Source organism: Eptesicus fuscus, chromosome 16, assembly GCF_027574615.1.
Source record: "Eptesicus fuscus isolate TK198812 chromosome 16, DD_ASM_mEF_20220401, whole genome shotgun sequence".
In the NCBI taxonomy this organism is placed as follows: domain Eukaryota; kingdom Metazoa; phylum Chordata; class Mammalia; order Chiroptera; family Vespertilionidae; genus Eptesicus; species Eptesicus fuscus.
This window is the reverse complement of record NC_072488.1, coordinates 55,758,675-55,784,531: the sequence shown is the minus strand read 5'-3', so window position 1 is coordinate 55,784,531 and position 25,857 is coordinate 55,758,675. Positions and strand designations below refer to the sequence as shown.

The 25,857-nt window shown below is 55.0% G+C and overlaps 1 protein-coding gene across 1 annotated transcript in view; it reads right to left on the bottom strand.

The window, feature by feature from the left end:
* Positions 1 to 25,452, bottom strand: part of FBLN7 (fibulin 7) — a 31,331-nt gene extending 5,879 nt beyond the window's left edge. The window contains exons 1-6 of the mRNA XM_054728543.1: positions 25,378 to 25,452; positions 12,090 to 12,132; positions 10,296 to 10,339; positions 9,145 to 9,304; positions 5,283 to 5,453; positions 1,112 to 1,237 (exon numbers count right to left, since the gene is read on the bottom strand). Of these exons, the coding sequence (XP_054584518.1) occupies positions 1,112 to 1,237; positions 5,283 to 5,453; positions 9,145 to 9,304; positions 10,296 to 10,339; positions 12,090 to 12,132; positions 25,378 to 25,452 (619 nt within the window). The remainder of the gene's footprint in view (positions 1 to 1,111; positions 1,238 to 5,282; positions 5,454 to 9,144; positions 9,305 to 10,295; positions 10,340 to 12,089; positions 12,133 to 25,377) is intronic.
* Between the last annotated feature and the right edge of the window lie 405 nt (positions 25,453 to 25,857).

The window sequence follows — 25,857 nt, the reverse complement described above, 5'->3', positions numbered from 1 at the left end:
TTGGTGCACCCGTCACGCCCTCCTTCCCTGCCCCGGGGGAGGGGCCCCGTCATAGGCTGCTTTATACCTGAAGTGCCCTGGACCTGAGAAACAATTGCCTAAAGGTCCTGACAGCAGACGCCGTCAGCCTCCAGGACCAGCACAGCTAGGTTGTGAGGGGCCCATTTCCCTTTCTGTCCTGTTTGTAAGGAGGAGAGGCCGTGGGGCTGCCCAGAGGGGCCTGCCTCCCACTCCGTCTGACAGAGAGCAGCCCCCTGGCGACCAGCTGGAGGGGCCCTGGGCTCCTGGCAGGGCAGCCTCATCCTGAGAAAACTCCCAGCAGGCTGAAGGGAATCAGGACACATAAAGCAGCAAATTGCTGGGGGCAACACTTAAAGGTGACCTTGAGCTGGGTCCAGTGCAAGGACACTGAGTCTTGACAAAGCTCCTAGTCTCCGGACACTGTGCTAACCGCCCAACTCCCCCCCTCCCCCTCTCCCCCCCCCAGCTCCCTCAGATGCCACACAGAAACCACACAGGACGTGCCAGGCTTTGGGGGCAAAGGAACAGGATATATTTAGGATCTGATCTATTTGTGTCATTTGGGTTGCACCACAATGTGGGAGCCCTGTCCACCCCTATAGATTCCTTGCATTTTCTTGCCATCCGCACGGCAGCCACTGTGTCTACCAGGCCTTCTGGCTGGAGATATGCGGGGACTCCGTGCGGACAACCCCACCACCACGCAGAGGAGTCGTCGCCCAGCTCTAAAGACACCTGGCCTCTAACAGTAGCTACGGGCTTGCAGGTGTGATGGGAAAGGAAGTCACTCGCAGGGGAAACACCAACAAGGGGAGGTGGCCGCAAGGAAACATCTCAGCCCAGCCCCACCTGGCAGTTTTCAGGCTGTGAATCAGTTCTTCCACTTGAATTTTCTCCCATAAAAAGGTTCAAAACTCTGGTTAAACAAAAGCGCTAAACTCCATCCCCTGTAACTGCATCGGGGAACCAGAGAGATCAATGGATGCGGCACAGAGAGGAAGAGCCCACACTGGCGTGCGTGCATCTGGTGGCCCCTGAGCAGGGTCCCTCCACAGCGGATGTCCTCGCCCAGCCCCACCCGGCCACGTACCAGTCTGGGCCTGGTGCTGACAGCGGCTCCCGGTCCTTCCTGGAGGGCAGACGCATGTGTACTGGTTGACTCCTTCCAAACACGTCCCCCCGTGCTGGCAAGGCTGGCTGGAGCACTCGCTGATATCTAGGAAGATACGTAATTTTCAAACACAAGTCTGAGTTCTGATTCTAAAACAAACAAACAAAACCCAAGATGGATGAACGGTCTTTACGTCGCAGTTTGACTCGGGCACTCCGCCGCCCCCCTCTGCCCTTGCCACTGCCTGCTGCAGGAGCCCAGGCGCAGCCCAGCTCCCTCAGCAGGCCACGTGCCTGCCAGCCTGGAGCTCTGCCGGTGGGTGCGGCCCATCACCGGCCCGTCAGCCAGCTCCCACGTAGAACACCTTTGGACAGGAACTCAGTTTGGGGAGTTATAAGAGGGAGGGAGGGAGGGATGGCCCATGGGATGTACAGAGATGGGGAAATGCACTTCCCGATCCCACCTAGAAGCCCTCCCGTCAGAAGTTCTCCTGACCCTGGACCTCTCCTTAATGTTGGAAAAGGAAACTGTTCCTTGTTCATCTACGCACAGTCCCGTGGAAAAGCTAGGTAGAGAGATACATGTTTTAACGGTGTAATAGGTTTTTCTCTGTTGGTAGTTTTTCTTATTTACACTTTGTTTCCACAATGAACATTCATAAATTTCCAAATCAGGAAAAAAAAAAAAAGATATTTTGAGACCCTCAGGCCCCATCTGCATGTTGTGAATCCCGTAAGCCCCGTTTTGGCGGTGGCATTCGGGCACCAGGGGCGGGTCTGGGGTTCCCCAGGCTGACCACAGCGTCCTGGGGACGGTCCGAAACACCCCGAGCGGCACCCGAGCAGCCTCTCCTGCCGTGTCCTTCGAGAGGAAGGGAAGGTCTTTGCTCCCGATGAGAACAGCAGCCGTGTGGGGCGGGTTGGCCTCCTCGTGGCTGGGGTGTCGTGTAGACTGTGACATGGTTTGTCTTCATCGCGGAAGGACCCGGACCATCCAGATGCTGGGAGGAGCCATTTCAACTTCTCAGTGACCTCAACCCGGCTGTGCTCCCCGCACAGGTTCTGTTTTCAGACGGCCGGCTTCCAGGAATGTGCCGGGAGCCACACTGCACACAAAGCCCCGGGCGTGGAGCTCCCATTTCTACCCGTTGTCCAGCCCGTCGGTTCTCACCAGCAGAGTCTGAAAGCAGCAGACCTTGAGGCCCTGAGGTCGTGGGCACAGAGCCAGGATTTGAACACGGGAGTCTTTCAGTCTGGCCCCGGTGGGACCAGCGCCATGTCTGCCCCCAGCCAGGCCTCCAGCAGAAGGCACCGAGCCCGGTCGCACCTGGACAATGGGGTGCAGGTGGGGTGGGGATGGTACCCAGGTGCCCCAGGCCCCTGTGCGCTATCTCCCCTCTGGATCTCGTGGCCCAGGTTTTCATTTCCAGACAGGATCCACACAGACGCTTAACTTGATCCACTCTTGGAGGCGTGCCATGGCGTGCCATCTGTGTCCTGACTGAAGTCCCGCTGTCATCACATCGTGTCTGTCCCTGGCAGTGGCACTTAGTTAAGTGCATGGTGACTTCAGAGCTGCAAAGGGGGCCCTGGAGAAGCGGTGGAGAGGCTGGGAAGGCAAAGGCACTGTGATGAGCCTGGCACTGGCCGTGTGGCTCAGTTGGTTGGGCACCATCCCATTCACCAAAGGGTTGCGGGTTCAATTTCAGGTCAAGGCACATACCTCAGTTGCAGGTTCGATTCCCAGTCATGTTGTGTGCAGGAGGCAACCGATCGATGTTTCCCTCTCACATCGATGTTTCTCTCTTTCTCTCAAATATGAACAAAAACATATCTCCGGTGAGGATTAAAAAAACAAAAAGCTCTGTGATGATTCTGTTGCCCTACTGACTGTGAAGTGAGCACTTACTGTGTCCCTGGACCTGAGCTGTGTTTTACACGCATGATCTGACTTCTTGTCCCTTTATTTTTAATGCTTTCCTGTGTTCTGTCATCTAGTTTCAAGCTTCCCATTTCTCCAATCACCTCATTTCTGAGGTTTTTCTAATTTTTACTTCTGCCGTCCTTTCACCGTTTTTATCTTTTTAAAATTTCTTGCTGCTTATTTGGCACTATTAGTCACAGTTCTCATCTGTGTTAGGGGCATGTCTTTCTGGCATTTCTTCATTGTCTGTAGACTTTACGCTCTGTTTTCTTACAATAGTTTGCATGGGCTTGACAAGTCCTTTCCTATGACTCATCTTCAGGGAAGTACGTGTTCCTGTGGAGCTTTTCTAGCTCCCTCACCCCAGGTCACAGCCCCGCTGTTTTCCGCGTGGGTCACACTGGCTCAGCTCTGCCCTTTCCAGTCCTTGTCTGGACCATCTCTTCCATTTGCACCGATTTTCCTTGCTGGGCTCAATTTGGATTCTCCTCCCACAGAGTCTCCACCATCTCGGGCTTGTCCTGGAACGCCCTGCGCGTTGCCAGGGGCCAGACTGTTCCAGAGACAGAGACTCCCTATTGACCACAGGAGCCCACACCTGAGGAACCTGGCCTAGGAAGGCCAGTCACAGGTTACTATGTGTTCGAGAGATTTCTGATGCAACAACAGTACCGGCCGAAACAGAAGACACAGAGGAACACATTGAAGATGCTCAAGAAAAGGACTCTCACCGGTGTTTTACGTCCCATCGAAATGACACCTGATGGGAAAGCTGCACCTTTCAGGAACGATGGAGAACTCAGGGGCTTGCCCCTGGGAGGGACTGACTGGGAGATGTCTGCCTGCGGAGGGCGACGTCACCCAGGGGCAGTGTCACAGAAGGGAGAGGACCATGGGGGTGACTCCCCAACAGAAGTCTCTAGTGCTGTCCGGCCAAAACAAAACAAAACAAAACAAAACGCTGTCCAGAGCTGGCCGGGCCTCTGGAGTTAGCTCCCAGTTTATGAGGAATACAGAGACAAGGGTGCCAACGCCCAGTTACACGTTAAGTGCCAAGCATGGCGGCTGTAGCGACAAGGCTGTAGGACACACAGGAAAGTGGTGAAGAGAGTAAACCCTAAGAGCACTCATCACAAGGGAAAAGCCTCTTGTCCTTTTCTTTGTCTCGATATGAGATGATGAAATCTCTCAGGATCAAGGGAAATCCAGATTCAGGTCCCCCGTGTGTCCGCCTGTGGCACCACTTGCATTTCCTGGCTAGCTGTTGATGGCTCTGAGAGCTGGTACCTGTAACCACCCTTCAAACCGCGTTCTTCGTTCTTCCCAGGAGATGGGAACCCAAGCTGAGATCCGCGAGTGTGGCGCCGCTCGCCTGTGCTTCTCGGGCCAACCCTCACGCCCGGAGAGACGGTGCAGAGCTGATGCTCCTGTATGCTTGCAAGCTACTCACGCGTTCAAATGCTGCTCTTCAGAACCAACTTGTGCGTGTCCTATTTGCTTTTCCCCTTCACTTCTTGGGCTACAATCATGGACATTCTGCCCCAGCAGACGGGCTATGAGGCCGGCCCTGAAAATGACTGGTATGCATGAAGATTGGACCATACATTTTTGAAAAGCCAACACGTGACGCGTGCCAAGTCTGATTACTCTCGGCATCAAAGGAACACTGTTTCCAAACCCAACAGAGAAGAGAAGGCTTTCACGCCTCCCTCTCTCGCAGCGGCCTCCCCGGAGCCGGTCACACCACGTCCCAAATCAGACACAAAGGACACCTGAGGGACTTCTCCAACCCCACAGGCCACCAGCAGCCTCCCAGGCAGACTGCAGCCCAGAACGAACGAGACAAGAGGAGCGTTTCTGGGCAGCGTCTCCCTCTTGTCCTTCCCCACAACCCACAGAAGGCGTCTCGGCCCCGGCGGTAGGAGCGGAGTGAGGTGCCGAGGAACGGACGCTGGGGTCAGAGTGTTGGCGTCAGAGTGGATCAGCTCAGCCTGTCCCCCAGCTCTTAGGTCTTGGGCATTCTATGCCTCCATTTCCCCATAGGCAAAACAAGACTAAATTGTAGGGAGGATTTAGGGAGCTGGGACAGGGGGAGCTGAGTCATCAGACACGGTGTCCGCTTTCCTGCGGCTGAAAAATGGTGGCGGAATCAGGTGGCAAGTGTCCCGAGGAATGCGCCTTCCTCCCCAGCAGGGCCCGGCCCCGGGGACGGTGAGGAGGGACCGACCTCTGCAGTGGGGCTGCTCCCCGGTCCAGGTGCCGTTGGGAAGACACACCACACTGCTAGGCCCCACCAGCTGGAACCCGGGGTCGCAGGTAAAATGGACTTCGTGATCCACTAAGTACTTGCTTCCAAACTTCCTGCCGTCTGGAGGGGCGTTCAGAGCAGGGCAGGAAACTACGGGAGAAAAGGAAGGACCACAGCAAGTTAGACGTCACTGTCCACTACCAGGCTCCTCCGAGCGCCTCCTCCAGGCTGCGCGCCCGGATGCACCTTCTAAATGTCTCATCGACTCCTCCGAGCGCGCGTGGCCGGGGGCAAGAACTGCCCACTCAGTGAAGGATGAGGATTGCGGCTCAGAGACGCCAAGTGCCGTGCGTGGGCCTGTCCGCGTGGGAAGCTCAGGGTGGGATTCCCCGCAGCTGTGCTGACACCTGACACTCTGGGAGCTTCAGACCGGGCGTGGCCTATGTCCAGGCCTTGGCGTCTGCTCTTCTCTCTGCCTGGGATGTTCTCTCCACAGAACGTCCCATCTCTGGCTCCTTCTCACTCACATGGGTCTCCGCTTGAATGCAACCCCCTCACAGAATGTTCTCTGACCACCATGCTCTGCTAAAACCTCCCAGGGCCCCTGCTATGCCGTGAGCTCCCTTTGCTTCCTTCCTAGATTTGTGACCACTGGAGGCATCTTATCACCGTGTTTGTTTCCACATCTGTTGTCACTTTTCTCCCCAGGAAGCAGCTCAAGGGGGCATTATGCCTGGCCTGAGTCCCTGCTGCATGCCCAGCCCAGCCCAGCTCCTGCCCCACAGTGAGCACCCAATTCATAATCCTTGAACACAGGAGTAAATGAAAAGTTATCTATTGTGTTCTTACTATGTGCCAGCACTAGATAAGCACTTGGGAGAATCAGTGAACAAAACCTTGCTCTCTGAACCCCTTTTTAGCAGGGAGAGACCATTGATAACCCAGGCCCACGAGCAAGCGGCAGAGTGAGGTGAGAAGGGATAGTGTCATGTAGGAAATAGAGCCGGGAATCCTGCTGGGTTGCACAGTGAGGGGTGTAGTTGTGAATGTGGTGGTCAGAGGAGGCCTCGCTGGAGCCAAGAGTTGAAGACGGTGGAGGCATAACCTCGTGGAACTCAGGACAGAATCCAGGTGCCTGGCAGGCCTGAGGAATGTGAAGGGGACCACTGTCAGGAGGGAAAGGAGTGGGGTCTCTTTGGGGTGAAAAATCTTTAAAAACCTCAAAGAAAGGAAAACCACCTGCTGGAGCAACTCACAGGTTAACCATACCCGCATAGGTGGAATAGTATCTGGCACAGTAAGTGCTCAATAAATGTTAGTGGGATGAAAGAATGGATACAGATCAATAAAAATCAATTTGCAGCCCAGGCGGCATGGCTCAGTGGGTGAGCATCAACCCAGGAACCAGGAGGTCAGGGTTTGATTCCCAGTCAGGGCACATGCCCAGGTTGCAGGCTCAGTGATTCTCTCTCATCATTGATGTTTCTATCTATCCCTCTTCCTCTCTCTCTCTCTCTCTAAAAAAAAAAATCAATTAAAAACATATTAAACATGTTTAATAAAAAATCAATCTGTAGCAATGATCCAGTCAAAAAGCAGGACAAAATATTTTTATATATTTTTAAATCTTCTTAAAAGCATCAAGTAGGTATAAAAATAGTGACGAGAAATTAATCTGTGAAGAAATTTGGGAGGGTGGCCGCAGCATTTACGCTGCTTTTGCCCCTGGGGGGAGTAAATGAGAAAAAAATCAATGTGCAGTCACTTCCCCAGTGTGAGCCAACGGCCTCTGTCCGGTGGACGGCGTGCCCCGTGGACGGCGTGCCCATGGCGGGCTCACTTCACCACGAGCCCGTCCCAGTGAGCCTGCAGGCCACAGGGACGCCCCCTGCAGCTTCCACAATAAGCTGCGTGTGCAGGAGTGAGATCAGCAGGGAGCCACCCCGGGCGACGGATGTGCATGGAATGAGGCCGCCTGGGCAAGCCCTGACGCCCACAGGCTGTGATGCTCGCAGGAAAGAAAGGCTGGGAAAGCAGCAGGGAGACACTTAGGACAGAAGCCCAAAGAGGAAGACGTAGGAGTCCTCAGGACTAGAAATTATTCTTCCCAACTCCCCCAAAATGCCCTTAAAAAAACAGCCAATTTCCCACTACCTGCTCGTTGACCTGGGGCGAGCGTCTGGCTCCCATGGCCCAGGTGCAGTCACCCCACCCTGCGATGGGGGTCCTGACAGCTGCCGGACCCCATGTCCAACACACGGAAGAGGTAGAATGCACGGTGGCTGGCAGTTTTTTTAAAAAAGAGAGTGCACCACTTAAAAAATCCTTGCATGGCTGGAGGAAGAAAGACCCAGAACCTGGAGAGAAGAGGATTAGTGACTTAAGATCCACCTTTCTGAGTGCACTACGGGCCGTGGCCGGCGGTTTTAGAAATGATCAGCTGCAGTTTCTTCTCTGAAACTCCCGGTGGCTGCTGGCAGCTCTGAGCCCGTGGGAAGAGGAGGGACCTGTGCAGTCGGACCTCTAGCAGGAAAAAAGGTCACGAGCTCGGGGACCTGCTACTGCTAACTCACTTCTCTTGGCCGCGGTTCCCCCTCTGTAGCAGGAAGGATAGATGCCCTTGCCTCTTCTCAGAGCCTGGCTGTGGGGAGCCCCCACAAGGAGCCCCTGGCATCTGGGAAAGGGTAAGGGGGTCTGGCTGGCAGGTCTGGCTCTGCGCAGGGGGGCCGAGGAAATCAAGAGTTGACTCGGTGCTGTTGAGACTCCGGATTTGACAAAAAGGTACAAAATCCAGCGCCTTCCCCAGGAAACTTCGTCTCACACAACCAAGGTCCTTGATAATTTGTATTAAGTGAGTGAATGACATCAGATACGCCACAGGCTCATGACTCTCCCCCCCCCCCCCCCAGATCCCATCACCCTGAGGAGAGACCAGAGGAAATCCAGCCCCCCACTTCTTGGCCTTAGCAACGTGAAAGCCATTCCTGGGACAAGCAGGAGAAGACCCTGGTGTCCGTCAGAGCCCACCTGCTGTGCTCACCAGACAGAGGGACGTGCCCTCAGCACCCCCTCCCACCCCTACCCTCCTCCCCCGCTGGCACGAGTGGGCCCTCCTGCTGGAGGACTGGAATTCATGCCTGAAAAACTGCAGCCAGTGTTGGTTCCTGGGTGGACCAGGAGGGCCGCCCCGGTGCCAACACCCATGGTGGCGACGTCGTGTGTGTTCGGGAGGGCGCAAGCGGGAACTCTGTTTTCCCCTCAGTTTTGCTGTGCACTTTACAGTGCTCTAAAAATTAGTGTTAAAATGTTAAACCCCCTGCCGAAACCGGTTTGGCTCAGTGGATAGAGCGTCGGTCTGCGGACTGAAAGGTCCCAGGTTCGATTCCGGTCAAGGGCATGTACATTGGTTGCGGGCACATCCCCGGTAGGGGGTGTGCAGGAGGCAGCTGGTCGATGTTTCTCTCTCATCGATGTTTCTAGCTCTCTATCCCTCTCCCTTCCTCTCTGTAAAAAATCAATAAAATATATTTTTAAAAAAATGTTAAACCCCAGACTGCAGCCAGCTGGAATCTACCTGGGCGGGGGAGGGGGATGAAGGAGGGGGGAGAAACAGCTCTTGCTCTAAAAGTGGTGCCTTTTGAGGACTGAGACCTTAACATGTAGACGTGAGCATTATGCAGCCTAGAATGGACAGATCTGAGCGGGAATAGGTGACATTCGGACAGGGGAGCCAGCAGGGGAGGCCGGGAGAGGCCTGGGAACCCACTGTGAGACACGGTCAAGTGTCACAGGTGAAGGGCCTGAATGCCCTGTGCCAAGTCATGCCGACGTGGGGACCCACCTGGGGGGCTGTCGGGACCCACTCTGTTGGCAGAGCTCTGGAGCGCAGCCAGCCGGCTCCTCACGTTGCGGAGGCCCTCGGCGAAGCGGGTCTCCTGGACCTTCAGCAGCTGCTGCAACTGGCGGATGGCCGTGAGGACCTGCTGCTTGCTGAGGCAGCTCTGGGGACAGAAGGACCACCACCCACTATGGCTGGTTCACTCGTTCTCGGCTTCCAAAGCCACCCAGACCCCTGGCCCAACAGGGGGATGTGAAAGTGGCCTCCTGGGCGTCCTTCCCTGCCCAGGGTTCCCGCTGGACCAAATGACACCCCAACCACACGTAGCGTAGCCCCGTACACCCTTCAACAAAAGCAAAACTCCCATCTTCAGAGCAAAGGGCAAAACTGATGATTCTATATGACTCGGGGGGGGGACGCTGGTTTGTACCCAAAGTGCCTTATATTCAGTAGCCTTCACTCCAAGACGTCCCCTACTCTGCACGCTAAATCAATGCTGCAAATCTGAGCCTTTGTCAAGTTTTTCTTTCTCCTTTGGACTTTTTAAAAGCAGGTGGGCAATAAGACCTATAAAACAGGCAAAACAGGAACCTCCGTGGGCCCCATACTTTTAACAATGTAACAGGGCAAATAAGAAAAAAACTATAGAGTTAAAGAAGCACTCAACAAAAGTCAATGCCCAGTTCTGATGATGTTTTAAAAGCTTAAACACACACACACACACACACACACACACACACACACACACACACAGAGGAAAAGGCCCTAGCTGGTTTGGCTCAGTGGATAGAGCACTGGCCTGCGGACTGATGGGTCCTGGGTTCGATTCCAGTCAAGGGCACATGCTCAGGTTCAATCTCCAGTGTGGGGCATGCAGGAGGCAGCCAGTCAATGATTCTCTCTCATCACTGATGTTTCTATCTCTCTCCCTCTCCCTTCCTCTCTGAAATCAATAAAAATATATTTTAAAAAACCAGATAAACAGAAAAAGGAGGCTTGTGCTCTGCATGATAAAGACTAACTTAAAGCCACACCTGCATCATACTGAGTGATAAAAGTTTTCAGGTTCCCAATCTCAACTGAGGAGTGAGGCTGGAGGGGTAAGTACAGTGGGTGGTGATAGGACGCGGGCTCACCTGGGGGGTGCGTGTCACCTCAGTGTGGCCGCGTCTGACCTGACCCATTACCTGCATGAAAACAAAGGAGAACATTAAGACGGCAACGGCCATTTTCTGTAGGGATAGGCTTATGGATCCGTTTTCATCTTATTTTTTTTATATACTGACTTTTTTTCTACAACGATTATTAGTTTTATAATCTAAGTTTTTTCTAAAAGGGCAGCAGGGCGGCGGGAGTCACGGGGCTTCTGGCCACCACGGTGGAAACAGAGTCGCCGCGGCTCTCCCAGGGAGCCTGCCAGGCCGCTGCACCTCGGAGGTTTCGCCAACAGATGACTCAGCGGCCTGACTCAATGGGCGCTTTTGACAAAGCTGACTCCCCAGTTGCCCTGGAACGCATTAACCCACGGGAATCCTTGGCTTCATCTGCCCTGACCAGGGCCTGACGGGCCTGGCCCCCAATGCAGCTGCTGGGAAGAGAAGTTTTGTTGGTTTCCTTCTTCCTCTCCACCCCCCCCCCCCCCCCCCCCCGCCCCCCGTGTCCTTCCCACGCAGGCCTGGGCGCCCAGGCAGCGCCTCTGGCAGCCCCTGCCTGCCCAGCATTGCCCAGACATCCCGCTCAGGCCTCACTTCCCACACCCACGCCCCTCCCTTAAAAAAGAGCTGCTTTGATTAAATGGCTTCGTGGCTTATGTGTGATTGACATTGAGAAGTTCACTTCGGAGAGTACTAGTGGCTGGAGCAAGGCTTGGGATCGTGTCTGTCACCGACGAAGATACAGAGGCTGAAAGTCAAGCAGCTTTCCCGAGATCATGGGGCTTAGGCGCTATGGAGTCTGGCTGGGCCCCAGCTGGCTCCCATTTGCCAACCTAAGCCGTCCCCCACAAGCCCCTGGACGATGAGTGATCTTCTTGATTCATCTGAAATAGAAATTGGTAACTCGATGGCCCAAGCAAAATACCCCATAGGAGTAAATTTCTAACTCTTTGCAAGGCTGCATGGCCTGGATGGTGGAGCTGGAAGTGGAGAGGGAGTGGAAGAAACATCCCTCTCCACGTTGAGCCAAGCCAGCAGCTGCCTCCCTAGCTGGGAGAGGGCTCGCTGGGCTGGGGCTGCCCCAAGGGACACAGAAGGGCTGTTTTAAAATTGGGGAGAGGAGGAGGAGATTGGTGCCAAGACCACTGTGGCGAACCTGGGGGTGGCATGGAGCCCCAGAAAGAAGGGGAGCGTGTGTGGAGGGAACGAGGCGCAGCAGCCAAGTGTGTCTACGCCCGTGCATGTTTGGGCACAACCATCCTCTGGTCTAGGTACCCTTCCCGGGACCCCCGGCCCCCGCACTGTGGAAAGTGAGCACCAGCTGCTTTCCCCCTAAATGCTCATTAGGCGTGAGAAGGGCTCATCCAGTCATAATGGAAAACCCTTCAGACCAAGCACACTAAGGCCACATGCCAGGCGGGAGGGAGAGGTGAGTTGTGGGTGGACCTGCTGAGGGAAGGTTGGGAAGCCGAGGCCCATACATTCCCGCCTCCAGCATCGAAGGAGTGATGCTAGCAGAGGAAGATCCTTGAGAGCCTAGAAATAAATCCATGGACAGATGGTCAATTATTAATGCAAAGGAATCAAGAATATACAATGGGGAAGGAAGACAGTCTCTTCAACCGATGGTGTTGGGAAGACCGGACAGCCACAGATAAAATAATGAAATGGGACCCACCATACACAAAAGTCAACTCAAATTGGAATAAAGACTTGAATGTAAGACGTGAAACCATAAAACTCCTAGAAGAAAACATAGGTGGAAAACTCCTTGACACCAGTCTCGGTAATGATTTTTTTTTGGATTTGACACCAAAAGCAAAATAAGCAAGAAGGACTACATCAAACGAAAAAGCTTTTACACAACAAAGGAAACAAACCATCAATCAAATGAAAAAGCAACCTACTGAATGGGAGAAAATATTTGCAAATAACACATCAGTTAAGGGATTAATATTCAAAATATATAAATAACTCACACAACACAACAGCAAAGAAACCCAAACAATCCTATTAAAAAATGGGCTGAGGCCTGGCTGGTGTTGCTCAGTGGTTGAGCATCGAGCTATGAACCAGGAGGTCACGGTTCCATTCCCAGTCAGGGCACATGCCTGAGCTGAGGGCTCGATCCCCAGTAGCGGGTGTACAGAAGGCAGCTGGTCAACTATTCTGTGTCATCACTGATGTTTCTATCTCTCCCTCTCTGAAATCAATAATCCTATATAATAAAAGGGTAATATGCAAATCAACCAAACAGCAAACTGACGCTCAACGCAGAAGCTGCTCCCTGGTGGTTAGTGCACTCCTACAGGCAGAGCACCACTCTGCCAGAAGCAGGGCTCATGGCTGGCGAGCGAAGCGGTGGTGCCGGGAGCCTCTCCCACCTCCGACTGTGGACATCCCCCAAGGGGTCCCAGACTGCAAGAGGTGCAGGCCGGGCTGAGGGACCCCCCCCCCCCCCGCCGAAATGCACAAATTTTTGAACACCGGGCCTCTAGTATATATAATTGGACAGAGGATCTAAATAGACATTTTCCCAAAGAGGACGTGACTAACAGGTACATGAAAAGGTGAGTGACATCATTAATCAATCATCAGGGAAATACAAATCAAAACCACAATGAGCTAGCACCTCACACCTGTCAGAATGGCTATAATCAATAAACCAACAAACACGTGTTGGTGAGGATGTAGAGAAAAGGGAACCCTCTCCCAGTGTGGATGGGAATACAGATTGATGCAGCCACCGTGGAAAGCAGTATGGAAGTTCCTCAAAAAATTAAAAATATAGCCCTGGCTGGTGTGGCTCAGTTGGTTGGGCATCGTCATGTCCACCAAAAGGTTGCCAGTTCAACTGCTGGTCAGGGCACATGCCCAGGTTTTGGGTTCAATTCCTGGTAAGGGATGTGTAGGAGGCAGCCAACTGATGTTTTTTTCTCACATCAATGTTTCTCCCCCTCCCTTCCACTTTCTCTAAAAATCAATTAAAATTTTTAAATTAAAAATACAACTATCTTATGACCCAGCAATTCCACTTCTGGGTATTTATCTAAAGAAAACGAAAACTGTAATTAAAAAATGCACTCCTATGTTCACTACAGCATTCTTTTTTTTTTAATTGATTTTTAGAGAGACAGGAAGGGAGAGGGAGAGAGAGTGAAACATTGATGTGGGAGGGAAACATCCATCAACTACCTCCTACAAGCCCCTATTAGGGATTGAGCCCCAAACCCGGGCATGTGTCCTGACCAGCAATTGAACTGGCAACCTTCCCGGTGCATGGGACGACGCCCAACCAACTGAGCCACACCGACCAGGGCTACAGCATTATTCTCAATAGCCAAGACATGGACAGAATCTAAGTGTCCACTGATGGATGAATGGAAAAAGAATGTGATATGTGATATGATATATATATATAGTCCCAAAAACATATATATATGCACACTTTGAATAATTATAAAGGCAATGTTTATTAAAATACATTTCATTTTCACAATTGAGCTATCAACTGTTAAAGTGTGTATATATTTTGGGGGACACCCTGTATATACAATTCCGCCATAAAAGATGAAGAAAATCCTGCGATTTGCAACAATATGGATAGACCTTGAGGGCATTATGCTAAGTGAAATAAGTCAGACAGAGAAAGATAAATACTGTATGATCTCACCTGTATGTGGAATGTAAAAAACAACAACCAACAAACTCATGGATACAGAGAATAAATTGGTGGTTGCCAGAAGCTGGGGGTGGGTGATGGTGAAAATAGTTGAAGGTGATCAAACGATAAAAAGTCCCGCTATGGGTCCTGGGGACCTAATGTACAGCAGGTGATGTAGTCAACAGTACTGGGCTGCATGTTTGAAAGTTGCTAAGAGAGTAGATCATGAAAGTTCTCATCACAAGAAAAACAATTTGTAATTATGTGAGGTGATAGACATGAACTAGACTTATGGTGGTGATCATTTCACAATATATGCATATATCAAATCACTAAGCTGTACACCTGAAACTAATACAGTGTTGTATGTCAATTATAGCTCAATACAACTAGAAGAAACAAAAAGGAAAGCCCCCAAGAGGGGGGAATAAAGGAAGGCCCTTGAGGTCTTGGCAGCCAGCATGTGGGGTCTGGGCCGGGTACCAGGGAAACAGATTTAGTGCCTGCGGATGTGACGTTTGATGAGTTGGCGGCAGCTGCTATTATAAGGGTGGCTCCCTGATCCCAAAGTGCTAAATGGAGCCCTTGGGAGCCATGCTCAGAATCTGTCACCTGCCGTTACCTGAATTCATCTGCAGAGCCAGGTGCTCAAGAGATCTGCATTATGGGCACAAATGGGGCCGTGGAGGGCACAGGAGACCCGAGTGTGTCCCCTTTTTAGACCGAGAAGGCGTTATCATGTCACTTGGTCATAAAGCATACTCCCTACAAAACCTCAAGACAAAGAACCAACCCCGTGACCAGCGCCACCACTGCTAACTGCTGTCGGTCCCACTTTTGGATGGGACACACGTGCACACACGAGGGTCCTCACCACACGCTGGGCCACGGGGCGCAGGCTCCGTCCGCTTTCTTGTGGACACTGGGCTGTGGCATCGTTTCACACCAAGAAGCAGAGCAGCTTGTTGGACCCGGGCCTGGATACCACTTCTGCTCCTCTGTGCTCCTTCAGTCTGGGAGGGGCTCCGTGCTCCCTCCATCTGTCTGGCCGCTTCCCTCCCACACTCACCGCATCCCCTGCTCTGGACCACGAGGAGCCCCGGACTGAAGACAAACCATTTTCCTCCTCAAACGTAGCCTTGATGAGGTCACTGGGGGATGTGGGGGCCTCCGAGGCTCAGGGACACGAGCAAGTTGGACCCTCAGGTGTCACCACCTGCCCTTCAGCCTGGCCCTGCCACAGCAAAGGGGCCCAGATCCTAACTGTCCAAATCAACCACAGCTCACTGCCCTTCCACAGCTGACCTCCCGCTCCGGCGGAGGCTCCTGGGCTGTGATTGGGCAAAGGTCAAGTCCACACCCGGGAGGAAGGTATCCCAGAGGCTGAGGAAGGCTGGTGTCAGGGCCCCACCTCCACAAACCTCTTCCAGGGCCTCAAGGGACCCTCATCTTAAATATTTTTAAAGAGATCCCCTCAGATGGTGGAGGTTTCCATCCCTTCCGAGCCTGGCTCCACTACCTGCTTACACCGTGGATGATAAATAATGAAAATAGTTTCCGTTTCTTTAAATTAAAAACTTATTTGAAACGTGGGGGTGGCAGAGGTGGCTCTGAGCACAGGCCAGTGCTGAGAACTGGGAGGGTGGGGCCTGGCCCTAAGGCTCTGGGGAGCCATGAGGCCACAGAGCTACCCTCCACCCACCTCCTGCCACCCCCACAGGGAAATCGTGTCCATGCTCCCCCCATGCTTTCTCTTGAGCTCCTGCGGTGGTGGATCTAAGGGAGATGCCCAGAGCTCAGGGCACTCCCTCCCTCGGAGCCGAGACAGGGCCCTACCCGCTGGCCCAGGCGTGATGTCGCAGACGATGTGTGTGCCCCCCCATTCCAGCTCACCCCATCACTTTGCCAGACTTGGTAGGCCTGACTCCTCCCACTCCATCCAGGCCTCCTGGACTTTTGGGCTCAGTGATTGAGCATTAACCTTTGAACCAGAAGGTCAGTTTGATTCCTGGTCAGGGCACATGCCCAGGTTGCGGGCTGGATCCCCAGTGTGGGGCGTGCACGAGGCTGATCAATGATTCTCTCTCATCACTGATGTTTCTCTCTCTCTCCCTCTCCCTTCCTCTCTGAAATAAATTTTTAAAAAATCAACAAAATAAATAAATAAATAAATGATGTTTAAGACGCAGAGTCTGTTCTCAAGACAGCAAAGGGAGTGAAGCTCCAAGGACGCGTGGGGTGCATGGGGAGTGGGGAGTGTTCTTTGAGGCTGTTGTTCTCACATGACCTGTCTCGATGGTCTCCCCACCGTGACAGTCTTGGAACAGTGACTCTGAGAACCATCCCAGTGACCCCAAAGCGACCACAGATGACCCCGCAGACCTTGAGGGGCCGTCCCCTGAGCTGGTTTCGCTTGAGCCGCAGCTATGCGTCTTGTCAGCATTTTGCTAATGGGAACACATGTTTTGATACCGTTGGGTCTGCGAGAGGCCCGAGCACACTTGCCAAGTGGGTGCCTGCTAGCCAAGCTCGAGCCCTTGGCGTCTGAGTCATGTCGGATCTGCGCGGGTTCTTCTCCAGAAGTTATTTTCATTTTAGACCGAGTCAGAGGTGGGTTCTAACCCCCTCGACATCGCCTATTCCAGTGGCCTTTGCCCAGCACCCACATGGAGGAGGGGAGAAAGTGGGTGCTCCTGGGAAAGGCCCTGTGGCCGTCAGGGTCCCCCAGAGAAACAGGACCAAGAGGACGTGTATGGCACATGTTTACATCTGAGAGAGACAGTGAAGGCAGAGAAGTTTGCTGTGCGGAACTGGCTCACGCGATTTCGGGGCTGCAAGTCCACACCCGCAGGGCCGGGCAGGCTGGGACCCGGGAGGAGTGGAGGCTGGGACCCAGGAGGAGTGGAGGCTGGGACCCGGGAGGAGTGGAGGCTGGGACCCGGGAGGAGTGGAGGCTGTGACCTGGGAGGAGTGGAGGCTGTGACCCAGGAGGAGTGGAGGCTGGAACTGGGGGTGAGCGGAGGCTGGGACCAGGAGGAGTGGAAGCTGGGACCCTGGAGGAGTGAAGGCTGGGACCCAGGAGGAGTGAAGGTTGGGACCCAGGAGGAGTGGAGGCTGGGACCCAGGAGGAGTGAAGGCTGGGACCCGGGAGGAGTGGAGGCTGGGTCCCGGGAGGAGTGAAGGCTGGGACCCGGGAGGAGTGGAGGCTGGGACCCGGGAGGAGTGAAGGCTGGGACCCGGGAGGAGTGGAGGCTGGGACCCGGGAGGAGTGGAGGCTGGGACCCGGGAGGAGTGGAGGCTGGGACCCTGGAGGAGGGAAGGCTGGGACCTGGGAGGAGTGGAGGCTGGGACCCGGGAGGAGTGGAGGCTGGGACCCTGGAGGAGGGAAGGCTGGGACCCGGGAGGAGTGGAGGCTGGGACCCTGGAGGAGTGAAGGCTGGGACACAGGAGGGGAGGAGGCTGGGACCCAGGAGGAGTGGAGGCTGGGACCCTGGAGGAGGGAAGGCTGGGACCCGGGAGGAGTGAAGGCTGGGACCCTGGAGGAGTGAAGGCTGGGACACAGGAGGGGAGGAAGCTGGGACCCAGGAGGAGTGGAGGCTGGGACCCTGGAGGAGTGGAGGCTGGGACCCTGGAGGAGTGAAGGCTGGGACACAGGAGGGGAGGAGGCTGGGACCCAGGAGGAGTGGAGGCTGGGACACAGGAGGGGAGGAGGCTGGGTCCCGGGAGGAGTGGAGGCTGGGACCCGGGAGGAGTGAGGCTGCAGCTCGAGCCCAAGGTGTGTTAGAAACGTTCTTGGTGTCTCCGTCGGGATGTCGGTCTTTTGGACGGAGACCCACACACCTGCTTTATGCTTTAATGCTATTTATGTCCAAAAATTACCTTCACAGCAACTCCTAGCCTGGTGACTGACCAACTACCTGGATGCTGTGGCCCAGCTGAGTGGACACATAAAATGAACCGTCTCCTTCAGACAGAGCCTCCCTCTAGGGTCTGGGCCCGGGGTGCTCAGGGCATTTGGGGTTTTTGCCATCCTGGCTGCCCATAATTATATATTCACACCCAAGCCCCCTTCCCGTCTGCTTTGTAAAACGGCCAGGAGAGCGGGGGCCGCAGGGGGTGCCAAGAGCTGGCACTGTGGCCACACTTCACACGAGTCACGAGATGCTCACGTCAACCACAGGAGGTGGCACCATTATTGTGCCCACTTCACAGACAGGGAGCCAAGTAGTCACGGCGACACACTGAGACCTCAACCCCAGGGCACCTTCCCCAGCCCCTGAAGTGACAGGAAGGCTGGGCCCACTTTAGAGGAGTCCTCGGGAACCCCCAGGGGCCCACCTCTGCCCACCTCCTGATCTCGTGTCGCAGCACCCCTTGCTCCCTTGAGGGCCACCTCTGGTCACCTGCCCCTGGCCCCTCTGCATGCCTGCGGGCAGCAAACAAGCTACCGATAACTTTGAAATCTGGCTACACGCGATGCCCACGCGAATGAACCTCCAGACAGACGGAAGGAGGAGCAGGAATGAGGTAGTGTGAGCCCAGGCAGTCCTATTCGACTCACTCCCCAAACCCACCCGATTCTTTCACCTGCTTGCTGTCCCGTTGCCACGTTCACCTGCAGACCAGTTGTGCCTTTAATAGCATCAGTGTTGTCTTCAGTCAATATCTCCCCTAAGGCCCATCCATTCGGAGAGCGTGTTCACCCAGGGCAACCAGGATGAGGGGCTCAGAGAAGGCCCCCAGTTTGTGCGCAGCCCCTCTGAGTTCCCCACTGCCCCCCAACACAGATAGGCCCTCCCAGGAATGTCTGCACCGGTGCTGGTTGTTTCAGTGCAACACACGTGTGTGTACATCCACACATGATCCAAGACTCATGTGACTACTGAAAACTGACATCTGCATTTGCCGAAGGCTGGTCTCCTACTGTCGGCTCCGTGGAGGTGGGGTGAGAGGGCGGGAGCCGAGGGCCTGGTCCCGGCAGGAAGTATGGGCAAACCCAAAGGAGGGACAATGAGTGCTGTACACTTGGCCTTGGCGTGGGTTCTGGGCCTGGAGTCCTTATTCTTAGAGTAACTAGCCTGGAGCTGTGGCAAATGAAGCAGGTGGTGTTTTCCGCTTGTCCTAAACTCTAGAGAAAACCCCCAGTGTTTCTGGGTGCAATGCACCTGTGCTGTCCTGGACCCCGGCATGTGCGGCCCACCTGCTCTCCACGTCCTCCCTCTCCTTCCTGGGATCTCTGAGGCTGGAGGCCAGACGGCATCCCTTCCTTGTGAAAACCCCGCAGGGGGTTCCCCCCGCAGCCCCCGCCCCACCTCCGGGGGAATTCAGGCACACGCCCCACCATGGAGCTGACCGTGTACGCGTGTCTGTTGCCGCTGTAACAAATCGACATAAACTTGGCAGCTCACAACACAAATGATTACTTCACAGTCTGTAGGTCAGAAGTCCGACACTGGGCTAAATTCGAGGTAAGGCTCCCAGGTTTCAGGGATGGGAAGACAGATGTCTTTGAGGGGCATTACTCTGCTCCCTCTTCTCCGAGCTCAGCATTTGGACCCCTCTGTTCTCCACACGCCTCGGCAAGCTCCTTTCCACGGCGCAGCCTTCGCACTGGCTGCTTCCTGTGCCCAGAAAATCTCCCCGTCCTCAAAAGCCAGGCTCCCCTGTCCACTTCCACTAGAGAGCCCTGACCTGCCTATTGAGTAACAGGAACCCCAGCCTCCCGGCAACACAGCACCCCACTCCAGGTGTCTGCTTTTGATACGTCTCAGGTTAATGTTTTCTCTCCCGGCTTGGTGCTATGTGACAGCAGGGCCTGGGTCTGCCTCGTCTTCTCTCCCCTGGCACGTACCGAGGCTCACTGTGGACCCTGTTCTCTGACATTCACTTCCTCCTTCGCAGGACCCCACGAGAGGGGCGTGTCTATTACCCCCACTGGTCAGAGCAGGACCCCGAGTCACAGGAGGTAGGAACTTGCCGCAGGGCACGCAGCAGGAAGAGGGGGGCAGGCCCGGGCACTGGGCATCTTCTGCACTTGCTGCACTGCCGCCCAGGCCCAGAGCAGCACCGGCCCGGCAGCGGGACCGTCCCAGGACACAGGTGTTGAACGAGCTTGTCATCTTACTATGAGCTCCTTCCGGGAGGGTGAAGTCTCTAATGAGGCAATCAGAGAAAAGGCCTAGATCGCAGGAGCCTTGAGGGGTCAGGTGAAGGAACATGTGTACTTGCTACCGTGTAAATGACTGCCTGGTGTCTGTCATTCCCCTCAAGCGGTTCTGTGCTGCCTGGGCTTCTACAGACACCCTGCCTTGGAGGTCTGGGCACTTCCCTTTCCTTCCTCTCAGCCTGAAGCCGTCTGATTCTCTCAGCTCCCTGGGCTGCACAGCGGGTACCGGTCATGCTCTCGGACCCGGACCCTGCGCCCCCTGCAGAAGTGGGTGAGCAGAGGGAGGGTCCTCCAGGGCTGCAGTGCACCCTCCCCTTTAATGAGGGTCCAGAGATAACATGATCTTCAGTGGAAAGGGAAAGGTCTGAGCCAGTGGCCAACCCGATGGCCTCAGTGGACAAAGGGCAGCTTGGGGACGCGGAGGCCCTGGAGCTCCACCGGCCTCCCACCTCTCTTAGTCCCGCTGGGACACCAGCCCCAGGACAAGTTCCTCGGGCCTTGCTCTCCCTGGGAAGGTCCTGGAGGCCAGGCTGCCAGAAGCGTACACTGTCCCAGGCACAGGGACATGAGTCATCCCTTCCCTGAGGTGCAGGTGGACATGCTGAAATGGGTAGGCCTGGGTCCCGTCAGATGACAGGTGCTGTTCCTTCTTCAGTGAAAATGCATGTAATGGCCTGCATTTAGGTCCCAGGCAGTTTCTGAGAAGCATGGAAGATGTTGGCAGAAGGTCTGAAAGGATCTAGAAAGTTCCACCACCCAGGGAGTCTGCCCTGTGTCCCCAGGGCAGCACAGCCCATGGACAGATCCTCAGAAGTCCAGCAGCCCCACCGCTGCCCTGTGGGTCCTGGGAGCGACCAGCACAGTCAGGCCTGTCAGTAGTCAGGAGAGGAAGACTCCTCCTGGGGCAGCGGCCAGGACGCAGGTCTGGGCAGGCGTGTGGAGGGGGGACAGTGTCCACATGGTGCGGGGAGCAGCCTCCCAGATCACAGTGGCTTGGTGGTCCTGGGATCCAGTCTGGTGTCCACAGGATCCTCTGGGGCGAGTGGGGCCGGACTGGATCCTGACTCAGGGACCCCAGGCGCACCAGGAAACCGCAGCTGCTGCTCTCGGTCCACACCCTCCACACCCACTGCCCGAGGCCCTGGGGCCAGGCGCTGTCCTGGGGGTAGAGAGGCCTCCGCTCTTCTCAGCAGCCGGGGCGCCCGGGACAGGGCTCGAGCCCTTCCCTAAAGGTGCCGGGAAAGGGGGAGGCGCTGGAGAAAGCCACCACGTCAGCAAGGCCTCCCTTTGCCCATCCTCACCCTGACTGCACCCTTTCGTCCAAGCACAGGGGCCTGTGGCGGGTGCATCTCTGGGTCCCGTGATGGAAGGTTTGCAGCGATCGCTACAGGCCTCCTGCCCACTCCCACACCATCTGCAAAGAAACGGCCGCTTTTCCCATAGAGAGGGAAATCTGTTTTCCCGCCTCTCGCATCTGGGCTGGCCTTGTGACCTGCTCTGGCCAACAGGATGCAGTGGAAGCGAAGTCCCAGTCCCGGGACTGGGTCTGTATTAACCACATGGTCTGGTTTCTGTGTCTGATGTCCTGGCTTCTGGGGCCTGTGGACTCAGGCCAGCCGATTGCTGGAGCTCTGGGACAAGGGAACACCCTCCCTGCCCCCAGCACCCCTTTTACAGCAAACCAGCCCATCCCCCTGCCTTTCTACTCGTACACTCCTGAGACACCAGCGCCCCACACCCACCCACCCAGTCCATCCGCCCCAACAGCCCGGGTCAGGCACAGACAGCTGGGGCACCCCACACTGTGACCTGGATGAACCTAACTCCCAGGCCGTGCTAGGGCAGGGTCTCAAGAGCTCTGGCGCCTTCTGCAGAGTTCCTAAGAGCTTGACACCAAAAGTGCGATCCATAAAATAAAAAATGGATCAACTGGACTTCATCAAAATGTAAAGCCTTTGCTCTGGGAAAGACACTGAGACAAACTACTGGGAGAAAATACTTGTAACTCACAGGTCTGGAGAAGGACTTGTATTTAGAACATACAGAGAACACTCAAAATTTGATAAGGAAACAACCCATTTTTAAATTGGGCAGAAGGCTTGAGCAGACACTTCACCCAACGACTACTCATCTGACAAATAAGCACACGAAAAGCTCTCCAAAGTAATTAGTCCTTAGGGAAATGGGAATCCAAACCTCAAGGAGATACACTATTTATTCCAATGACCCAAGAGCAAACAAACCAGACAGTACTCGGATGCAGAGTAACGGAGCCTTATACACTGCTGGTGGGAACATAAGAGGATACAACTAATAGGGAAGATCGTTCGGCAGTTTTTTCCGAAGTTAAATACACAATTGCCATATGACTCGACAATCCCACTCCTAGATGTTTACCCAAGAAAAATGACCATTTACAGTCCCACAAAGAGCCGTGTGGGAATGCTCATGGCAGCCCTATTCATAATCACCCAAAAAACGGGAACTGTCACCACGGGTGTCGTTCAGTTCAGCGGGGGCATTGATCAACAAACTGGCCCTGGACGGCATGGCTCAGCTGTTGAGCGTCAACCTATGAACCAGGAGGTCAGGGTTTGATTCCTGGTCAGAGCACATGCCAGGGTTGGGGGCTTCATCCCTAGTGTGGGGAGTGCAGGAGGCAGACGTTCAATGATTCTCTCTCATCGTTGTTTCTCTCTCTCTCCCTCCCTCTCCCTTCCCTTCTCTGAAGTCAATAAAAATACATTTTAAAAAGCATGAAAAACCGTGTGCGTCCACACAGTGGAAGACTACTCAGCAGTAGTAAAAGGACCATGGGTACTCGGGACAACATGGAAGAATCTTAACTGTGTTGTGTTAAACGGGAGAAGCCAGACAAATTCCTGTGCGCTCTTTGATTCTGTTCATGTGACACTGTGGGGAGGACAAACTGCAGGATGAAAAGCAGGTCGGTTTGGGGGCACTGTCCTGTGTCCTGTCTGTGGTGGTGGTTACCATGCACAGAGTATAGTTCTGCGGTCAAAACTGTGGACATGTGCACCAAACACATTTCCCTTGAGCTATAAAAGGCAGCATTTCAAACGGAGGAATTTGGAGCCTGTGACATAGGATCACAAAGAGAGGTTCTGGGGAGGGGGGAAGAGTTCTGAACACATAGACCAACCCCCAGGCAAGGAGCACGCTGAGGCCCTGAACCCCCGCACGCCCAGCGCGGGGCATTGTTCAATGTTCTCCCTTTCAGAGTGGACAGCAGTTTTAAGGAAGGGCCTCCCACTCGTGGGATCCCCACACCGCTCAACCTCCCTCCTTCCCCAGGACCACCTGCTCTCCTCAGCAGGTCACCTGCAAAGTGGGCTCAGGACAGATGTGCTGACAAGAAGGACGCGAGAGGAAAGCCATGGAGATCCTCAGAAGAGCAAATGAAACTGTCCGTCCCCGCGAGGTCCTCCTGCAGACCCTTGCAGAAGCAGCTCCCCGCCACCCCATAACACACATGCACGCACACATACATGAAGGCACAGCACAGACATGCGCGTGCACGCACACACGCACTATCACACATACAACCAAGCATTCACAGACACAGAGGCATGCACACACAGTCACAGACACCTACACACATACACACACCATGACATCTAATACAACACAGTGAGCACACACGGGGATCAGGCACCCCAGACGCCTGTGGGCTGCTGCCAGGAGCTCCCGTGCCTGTCCCTCGGGGCCCTTGGGTTGTGTGCACCCCGCCTGTCTCTTCTGTGGCGGGAGATGGTCCCACGGATACAAGTCATTCTCCAAACACTTGCTGAGTCTCCACCAGCCAACAGGTCTGGCCCGCGGTTCATCCTGTGTTCAGATCAGGCGAACTCCAGTCACACAAGTCACCTCAGGTCCTCATGAGTCCAACCCTTTGTCCACTCAAATTTTTCTGCCTTCAACCCCTTCCTAGTCCACAGCTTTTAACGCTGAAAGCTGGGGTTCCCTGGGTTTTAGGCACCTGCTTGATTAAAATCACTAGGGACAATTTTTTAAATACTGATGCCTAAGTCTCAACCCAGACCAGGTGAGTCAGAATCTCTGGGTGAGGCAGGCATCAGGATTTCTAGAAGATCCCAGGTGACCTCATGTGCAGCTGGAAGCTGCCCAGCCGGGTCCTGCTCAGACCACCACCAGCATGCCCACGCTCCATTCATTCCACTGAGCTCCTACCGGGAGCTGGTCCCTGCCCCTGTAGTGGGAAAGACGGGCAATAAACATGAAACCTATCACAATGAGTCATTACAAACGTCATTGGGTGCAGTAGGCATGTGCAGGCTTTCCTTCCCCGTCACTGTTATTGCTGCGGGCGGTATTGCTGGGGCACAAGCTGCGCCTCCACAGAGCGGGAGCTCCTCTGACCCCAGAGCTCACCTGGTGGTGCTGGCTGTGAATTCAGCACTTCCAGGTCCACCACTGGAAGATGCATTTTAAAAACATTTATGTTTTTATTGATTTCAAAGAGAAAGAGAGAGATAGAAACATCAATGATGAGAATCATCGATCGGCTGCCTCCTGCACTGGGGATCGAGCCCATCGAACCCAGGACCCTTCAGTCTGCAGGCCGACGCTCTATCCACTGAGCCATACCAGCTAGGGCCGGAAGATGCATTTTTATCTGGACAGATGTGCTGACAAGAAGGGGCTTTTTAAAAAAATTAAATTTATTGGGGTGACCTGGTTAACATTATATGCGTTTCAGGTGTACACTTCTATGATACATCTGCTGCTTATTGCATTGTGTGCATTCTTACCTTAATTTTCCTCACCATTGTGTGCATTCTTATCTTACTGCTTCATATAAAAGTGAGTCTGGTCCAATCAATAAACCCAGTGAGACGCCATTGCACACAAACGGGAGGGAACGCGCGCGTGGGAAAGTCCGCGGCAATGGGAGCAAGGGAACCGCACGGAGATGGGAAGTGGGAGGGCGGGGACTCTGACCCAGTTGGTACCCGGCACTGCTCCTGGGGACCCAGTAGAGACCACCCTTTCCTAACCCAGGGAGACCTTCCCCCAACCCGACCCGACCCCGGCAGAACCCCCACGGCCGCAGGGGCGAGGGACTGCGCGGTGACCAGCGGGAGGACGGGTGGGTCCGGCGCCTGTCCCTGAGAAGCAGCCCAGCCCCAGGTCGCTCCGAGCCCTTCGCCCGCGCCTCCAGCGGAGGTGGCCCAGGTCCGCGCACCGGCCGGGAGGCGGGAGACACTGACCTGGGCGCCGAGCTGCGCCGAGCCGGCGACGAGCAGCAGCAGGAGGAGGAGCGCGCGGGGGCCGGGGAGTCGCATCTCGCCGGCGGGGACCTCTCCGCCTGGGAGGGAGCGACGCTGTCCGCAGGCTGCCGAGTGTGTCCCGCCGGTGCCGAGGGTACCAGCCAATGCCCCGTGCGTCCAGCCCACAGGGTCCGGGCGGTGGAAGCGCGGCCGGCCGCCTGGGAGGGGAGCGGAGGGGAGCGCAGTTAAGCCGGTGCGCGCCGCCTGGGGCGCCTGCGGCCACCCGCGCCCGTGGTCCAGCGGTGGGGGCGCGGGAGGGAGGCGCCGGCCCCCAGGCCGGGAAGGAGGAGGGGCCGCCCGGCCAGGAATGCGCCTGGAGCGCGCCCAGCCCGAGCCGCAGGCGGCGCGACGCCAGGACCTGGACGGTGGGGAGTGTGCAGGGCCCCGGGGAAGGCGGCGGGGTCCGCACGGAGCAGGAGC